General features: G+C 32.7%; 1 protein-coding gene across 1 annotated transcript; it reads right to left on the reverse strand.

Moving 5' to 3' along the window:
* Nucleotides 1-856: 856 nt before the first annotated feature.
* Nucleotides 857-7,829, reverse strand: LOC111702803 (uncharacterized). The gene is made up of 12 exons (XM_023474591.1): nt 7,744-7,829; nt 7,598-7,649; nt 7,211-7,276; nt 6,319-6,366; nt 6,145-6,215; nt 5,320-5,368; nt 4,849-4,908; nt 4,334-4,407; nt 3,849-3,921; nt 1,576-1,680; nt 1,345-1,439; nt 857-1,135 (listed from the first exon to the last, which is right to left on the reverse strand). The coding sequence occupies exons 1-12, from the start codon at nt 7,767-7,769 to the stop codon at nt 1,084-1,086; spliced, it is 771 nt and encodes a 256-aa protein (XP_023330359.1). The 5' UTR covers nt 7,770-7,829; the 3' UTR covers nt 857-1,083.
* Between the last annotated feature and the right edge of the window lie 295 nt (nt 7,830-8,124).

Here is an 8,124-nt window from a genome sequence, read left to right on the forward strand (position 1 = left end):
TAATTATCGATAGAATGGAGGAAAAGATGGATATTTTTAAGCTTACTGTCCCATTGGAAACAAATATCAAAAATGCCAACGCTCAAAAGATGAACAAGTATGAACATTTTATCACAGATGTAACAACTAGGGATGTGTCTGTTCATCCTTTTGAAATCGGCTCAAGAGGATATATCTCACCATCAAATAAGGCGATTCTAAAGAAACTGCATAAGTTCTGCAAACCCAGTGTTAGTTTCAAAGCAATGTGCGAAAATCTATCAGGCCTTGCAGTGCTGTCATCATACCACATTTTTAGAAAACGAAAAACACTAGACTGGGACCAAGAAACCCCTTTTCTGAAAACCACCTCTGAATAGCTATAAGCTATACTCATGCTAAAAGTCTTGTATTGCACCTGTTTTTTGGCAAACCCTGTCAAGTATAAAATTCGATATCCAGAGAAAAGAGTATTAGTTTGTAAACTTTTATATTGTTTAATGTAATTTTGCTTTAGGCAAATATAAATGATGAACATAATTGGTTTTAGTCTTACTTTTTAAAGAAAACTGTGGCCAAAGAAAAAGCTGGTTTATATTTCTGAATTCCAGAGCAAAAATATGGACATAGTACCTTTGCCTTAAACACTATACTAGACGTTTTTCAGTAACTTAACATCAGCCATTATGTGTTAGCCATTATAAACTAAAATATGAAAACATTTGATATTTGAGTTAGCAAAAAAAATACGTTTTTCAAGTTAAAATGTTTAAAATGTAGATATAATGACGAAATTCTCTACGGCAATCAATTAATCATTACGCAATTTTGGTTCGTAGATTAAACTCTGCCTATGATTTAAATAAAATATACTATCTCACTTGCTATCATGTATTTGTAAATAATCTAAAATTGTGTTTTATATTAAATTAACTGATAATTTAGCTCCAGACATTATTGCTTGATTCAGCAGCAGCTGATAATCTGGTTCCAGACAATAATGCTGGATTCAGCAGGTGATAATCTAGTTCCAGACAATGATGCTGGATTCAGCAGCTGATAATCTAGTTCCAGACAATGATGCTGGATTCATCAGCTGATAATCTAGTTCCAGACAATGATGCTGGATTTGAACCCAGCTGTAGTCATCAGTGACCTGGCAAAAATGTATTGGATTACCCATGCTTTTTACCATTTACATGAAGCACCAAGGGTACCATTATTTACAAGCAATGCTAAGCACATTTTTTGTCAGAAACCCTTTAATCAGAAAAACCTGAGGTCAGAAAACATTTTATCCCAAGGAATTGTAATGCATTTATGAATGAATAGATTTTCTGCTGGATTTTCTTTCTAAACACCTACCCTGAGGATACCCTAAATTTTAAATTGGAGCCATTCATCAAAACACATTTCTTTGCTGCAGATCCAGGATAATCAGACCAAATCCAATACCAACCCTAACAAATGTAATCAATTTAAAACTGGTGTAAAAACTAGCTGTATTTTCACTATGAATTTTCACTCTGTATTTTGGCTTAAATTACAGGGGTTTTAAATTTGGAAAGCCAGGAAATGAAATTCTTGGTTACTTACCTTACACATAGTGTCAGTTTCACAATACCACTGGCAGCTAGAGGATGATGCCGTGTTTGGTATTTCTTCCACCTGGTAGTGATCTCGGAGATCAGCATATGGGATCTTACAATCAGAATTACAAATTATGAATGACAAACTTTTAGTTATACTTGACTTTCAAATCTATTCTAAAAATGTTGTACTGAAAAGTATTGAAAATTTATTTTACAATAAGACCAACAGTTATAACCCTATAAAGGCTGTTCTTGACGGGTGGAATTTTGGTAATGTCAATTTGGTAATGACAATTTGGTGATGACAATTTGGTAATGACAATTTGGTAAGGTGACAATTTGGTAACGACAATTTGGTAATGACAATTTGGTAAGCGTAAGGACAAATTGGTAACAACAAAAAAGTGACAATTTGGTAATGACAATTTGGTAACTACAAAAAAGTGACAATTTGGTAATGACAGTTTGGTAAGCTCACAAAAGTGACAATTTGGTAATGACAAATTGGTAACAAAAAAGTGACAATTTGGAAAGGACAAATTGGTAACTACAAAAGAGTGACAACATTGTAATGACAATATGGTAACTACAAAAAAGTAACAATTTGGTATGGACAAATTGGTAACTACAAAAAAGTGACAATTTGGAAATAACATTTTGGTAACAACTTCCTAACATTGACAATTAAGTAACTACAAACGAATGACAATTTGGTAACTTTATTAAACCAAGTCTCCTCTTCTTGCAAGATATGACACAACTGAGATTGAAACGTGGTTTTTAGAAAATATTGCGAATTTTACAATTATTTTCAATTTCAATTGAATAAAAAACTAATAAATGAATTTTACATAATATCACTTTTATTTCGTTTACTAAATTTTTATTACCAAATTGTCACTTTTGTGAGCTTACCAAATTGTCGTTACCAAATTGTCATTACCAAATTGTCATTACCAAATTGTCATTACCAAATTGTCGTTACCAAATTGTCATTACCAAATTGTCATTACCAAATTATTATTACCAAATTGTCGTTACCAAATTGTCATTACCAAATTGTCATTACCAAATTGTCATTACCAAATTGTCATTACCAAATTGTCATTACCAAATTGTCGTTACCAAATTGTCATTACAAAATTGTCATTACCAAATTTTCATTACCAAACTGTCATTACCAAATTGACATTACCAAAAATCCGCCCATCCTGGTCTTATAGCCCATTTTTTCAAGGCAAGCTCCATAGATTAATTAAAATAACAAATAGGACACTAGATGTCGTCTTTTCAAGATTTGGATGAAACTCGTTCACAATAACCCTGAGGCAGAAGCCCAGAGGAGTTTCGTGCAGTCGGCAAAGAACAGGCTCTGTCTGTCTTGTAGTACTTCTCTGACAAAGGAGAGGGCTCTGAAACCCCACTAGCCCAAGGAGTGCTCCATAAAAATACCCAAGACCGTCCGTGTGATTGATGTGATTGCTACAAAAGGAACAGTAAACGCTTCCAATGAACAAAACTCGGCTGAAACCTGACTTTAACTCAACTTTAAGCTGAGATTTGATACTACTCTTGGACGAGTTTTTATACCTCTTTTGAGTTGATTGCCATAAAGAATCCGATCCTACTTGACTCTAATCCTGATCCTGAGCCTGAAAATAAACCTCATCTTTACCCTAAACCTGAACCTAATCCTGATCCTGAGCCTGAAACTAAACCTCATCTTTACCCTAAACCTGAACGTGATCCTGATCCTGAGCCTGAAAATAAACCTCATCTTTACCCTAAACCTGAACCTAATCCTTATCCTGAGCCTGAACCAGATTCTACGAAGGCGAACCCAGCTTTACTTATGGAAATTATGAAAATTGAATGCTTAATATTGTAATGTATTAATATAAACCAGTTGAAATCTTTAAATGTATTCGCAAAGAATAAATATCTTAATCTTTAAAAAATATTACAACCCTAAAGAGTCTATTTTCATAACCAAATAATTGTAGGAAGTAAAAAAAATCCCGCCATGAAAGATCAAATAAATCAAAAGATGAACAGATCAAATTGACAAGCAATATTTAAAAAAAGATCAAATTATGATGTTGGCTAACAATGAAAGATTTGAATTGTATACTATTCTGGGTGTAAACATATTGAAGAAAAATAATAGATATTTAAAAAAAGATCAAATTATGATGTTGGCTAACAGTGAAAGATTTGAATTGTATACTATTTGAGTGTAAATATATCGACGAAAAATAATAATTTGTTGCAACTGTCCTTGAGAATTGAGAGAGCATTTAAAGTCTGGTTTCTAGAACACACTGTAAAAGGACAAACAACATTTGTTCCCCTAAACAAGAGATTATTAGATAAATAGACTTGGCACATCATTTTAAAAGTAACACACTCCATTATAACTATTCCTAACTCATTAACTACATTCTAACTATTCCTAACTCATTGATTCCATTCTAACTATTCCTAACTCATTGACTCCATTCTAACTATTCCTAACTCATTAACTAAATTCTAACTTTTCCTAACTCATTGACTCCATTATATTCCTAACTCATTGACTCCATTCTAACTATTCCTAACTCATTGACTCCATTCTATTCCTAACTCATTGACTCCATTCTAAATATTCCTAACATATTAACTCCATTCTAACTAATCCGAACTCATTAGCTCCATTCTAACTAATCCTAATTCCATCAATTAAAAGTATCTTTTCTAAAAAATATGTATAAATATGAACTCACAAGCATGTGTTTGAACTGAGAGTAAGATATCCATGTGAATTAGTTACAACATTTGCAGGATCAGCCAAATTCTTCTGAAATACATTTCATCAATGTTTTACTATACACAGACCAGTTTAATATCTGTTAACTATACAGACAAGTTTAGTATCTGTTTACTATACAGACCAGTTTAGTATCTGTTTACTATACAGACCAGTTTAATATCTGTTAACTATACAGACCAGTTTAGTGTCTGTTTACTATACAGACCAGTTTAGTATCTGTTTTACTATACAGACCAGTTTAGTATCTGTTTACTATACAGACCAGTTTAGTATCTGTTTTACTATACAGACCAGTTCAGTATCTGTTTTACTATACAGACCAGTTTAGTATCTGTTTACTATACAGACCAGTTTAGTATCTGTTTACTATACAGACCAGTTTAGTATCTGTGTACTATACAGACCAGTTTAGTATCTGTTTTACTCCTTCAGACCTTTTTGAGTAATCTTAATTTAAAAGTATTTGACCTCACAGCACTTAAGACCACCAGCAAATGGAAAAGGATGAGATATTGGGCAGACAGACAGCTGAAAATAAATTGTTAGGAAAACAATGCGAAATTTCGCAAAATATAATTTTGCGAGAAAAAAAATTCCGCGAAAACATACCTGCAGACTGTAACAATTATTTGCGCAAAAAAACTTTTGGAATTCTCTGCTCTGAGAGCTCAGCATTCGAAGTTTTATTATATTTATTTAAAAATTTAATAATTTCTATTCCGTAAAGCGAACATTTTGCAATTTTAGTGATTGAAAAAAATACGTTAAATAAGTTAAAAATGTTTAGTCGTTCTATTGTTAACTGTTTTAAGTTGAAAAGAAAAAATCACAAGGGGGTGGATTGAAAAGTCGTCTTTTTAATTATAAATTAATTCCGGCTCTTACTGTTTATGACTGAAATTCGTGAAAAATGTATTTGAAAATGTTAGAACTAATCACCGCTTCAGTAATTTTCTGATCCTCCTTCCTGCTTGCAGTGTAGAAGAACCTTTAACAAAATTTATAATTTTTATTTTTAATCTAAAACTTTATAATTTCAATTAACTTCACCCTTGGTTCATGACTAAAATAAACTTAAAGGGACAACAGGTGTAATTTCAAGTTACTCTCCATTTAAAGAGAGGGATGATTTGCAACAATACCCTTTAAACCAGAATCTGATAGATAATGTGAAAGGTTTAATCGCTTTTCTCGTTTGAAAGGTGTTTAATTCTGATCATTTCTTCCATTATTTCTGAAGAAAAAAAATCCAAATGTCCTTTTTAAAGGAAAATCAGTTAAAAAATATTTAAAAGAAATCATGAAAATCTCATTCCTGGTCAGACAAAGCTTTAAATGATACAGTTTTGAATCAAACATTGATATGTCACTCATACAGAGTCTTTAACACATTGATATGCCACTCATACAGAGTCTTTAACACATTGATATGTCACTCATACAGAGTCTTTAACACATTGATATGTCACTCATACAGAGTCTTTAAGATCAAACGTTTATGACTCACAATAATCCACACAAAAGTTCCGACCGCCGCTCTGCAACTTTAAATGTTAGAACATGAACCACAAAAAAACGGAATAAGGCCGCTAGAAGCCTGGTGGTTGCACAAAGAGAAAATTGGTTCATTTTTAAATTCAAAGAGTGCCTAAAACGCTTAGAGGAATTTGACTTTTCTTTACACTTCAGGAGGGGCGAGGCGATGTGTCAGCCTCCGTTTGGGGCTAAATTTCGTCTGGAAACCTCTGATAAGAGTTAGCTTACATTCCATCAGTGTTACGTCCAATATCTTTATATCCATTTGATATTTCATCAGGACACAGTTCACACATCTCCTAGAAACCAGTATATGTTTATTCATATATTTATCCAAGGTTATTAAAAAATAAAAATAAAATGCAATTCCTCGAATTTTCTCCCCCTGATCTGTTACATTACATTTCCATAATTGAAGGATTTACAGGTTGCTTCCACTCTACAGAGCAGCTAAATCAAACAATGATTAGTAACAATAGCAGCAGAGATTACAAATATAGCTCCTGATGAGTTTTTCTTAACACCCTTTATTTGATTGTTTTTAAAATAAGGCAGTCTTGGATTTCGGCAGTTAGGCTTGAATAATATAATTTATAATTTTAATGTTTTCCCTCCCACCCAACCACAAGGCGAATTTTAGAGTCCAAGAGTCAAATGTAGAACCACATGTTTTAGTTTTGGTCTCCGATCAATAAAGCTAAAAATTCTTATTTGAGTAAATTTCTGTCCATTCAACAAACAACTAAACTAAAATCATCACCTTGCAATCTACTACCCCAGTAACTAAACTAAACTCATCACCCTTGCAATCTACTCCCCCAGTAACTAAACTAAAATCATCACCTTGCAATCTACTACCCCAGTAACTAAACTAAACTCATCACCTTGCAATCTACTACCCCAGTAACTAAACTAAAATCATCACCTTGCAATCTACTACCCCAGTAACTAAACTAAAATCATCACCTTGCAATCTACTACCCCAGTAACTAAACTAAACTCATCACCCTGCAATCTAATGCACCAGTAACTAAACTAAAAACTTCACCTTGCAATCTACTACCCCAGTAACTAAACTAAAATCATCACCTTGCAATCTACTACCCCAGTAACTAAACTAAAATCATCACCTTGCAATCTACTGCCCCAGTAACTAAACTAAACTCATCACCTTGCAATCTACTACCCCAGTAACTAAACTAAAATCATCACCTTGCAATCTACTACCCCAGTAACTAAACTAAACTCATCACCTTGCAATCTACTACCCCAGTAACTAAACTAAAATCATCACCTTGCAATCTACTACCCCAGTAACTGTTTGACTAGTTGAGCATCCAACCCCACGGGTTATCTTTCTCTGAACATGAATACAGTTTCACAATTTAACTTCAATAATGTTTAAAACTTGAATAATTCATTTTTCTTACATGAAATGAATTCTAAATAAATTTAAATTAAAATATATGATTCAAAATATTTTTCCAGGGAAAACAAGTAAAAAAATTATTTATGTACAGTGAGCCAGAGCATCTAATCGTTTGTTTGCATAAATGGATCATTCACGAACGATGACCAAACTAAGTTAAAGAAGTCAAATGTGACCATCTATGATGATGATGATGATGATGATGATGATGATGATGATGATGATGATGATGATGATGATGATGGTTATAACCTTGTGGAAAAGTGAAGGTTCTCCTGAACTAGTAGAGCTCATCAGCAGAAGGCTGAATAGAAAGAATTAAAACATCTTAAATATAGATTTCAAATTTTTTGAAAATGATGAAATGATAAGTATCTAGCAAAAGAATCAGAATTTACCTGAACAAAATTATTGTTTTCTTCATGATCTAATGACTCAGTGGCACTGTTCATGTGTACACATCAAAACAGGAACTAAAGTTTCCTAAGCTACTCACTGTTATGTTATATTGTTAATGCACTAGTGCAGTGGCTTGGAAACAGTAGTGGGCACCGTAAAACAGTTAACAAATTGTAATTTTTTAAATTAATGAAATATTTCATTAATTTTCTTAACTTTTGGCTCCTTATGTTATTACTGATTTAAAACAGAACAGAACCAATGTTTATTAGTCGAGGTCAACAATAAACTTGAAGATAAACATGCATTGCCTCAAACGAATCCTTGTTTTTATTTTGGATCTATTAAGTCCAAATATAAAGAAATCTTTTTGAGGGGGG

Source organism: Eurytemora carolleeae, unplaced genomic scaffold (genome assembly GCF_000591075.1).
Source record: "Eurytemora carolleeae unplaced genomic scaffold, Eaff_2.0 scaffold518, whole genome shotgun sequence".
NCBI classification, from domain to species: Eukaryota; Metazoa; Arthropoda; class Copepoda; order Calanoida; family Temoridae; genus Eurytemora; species Eurytemora carolleeae.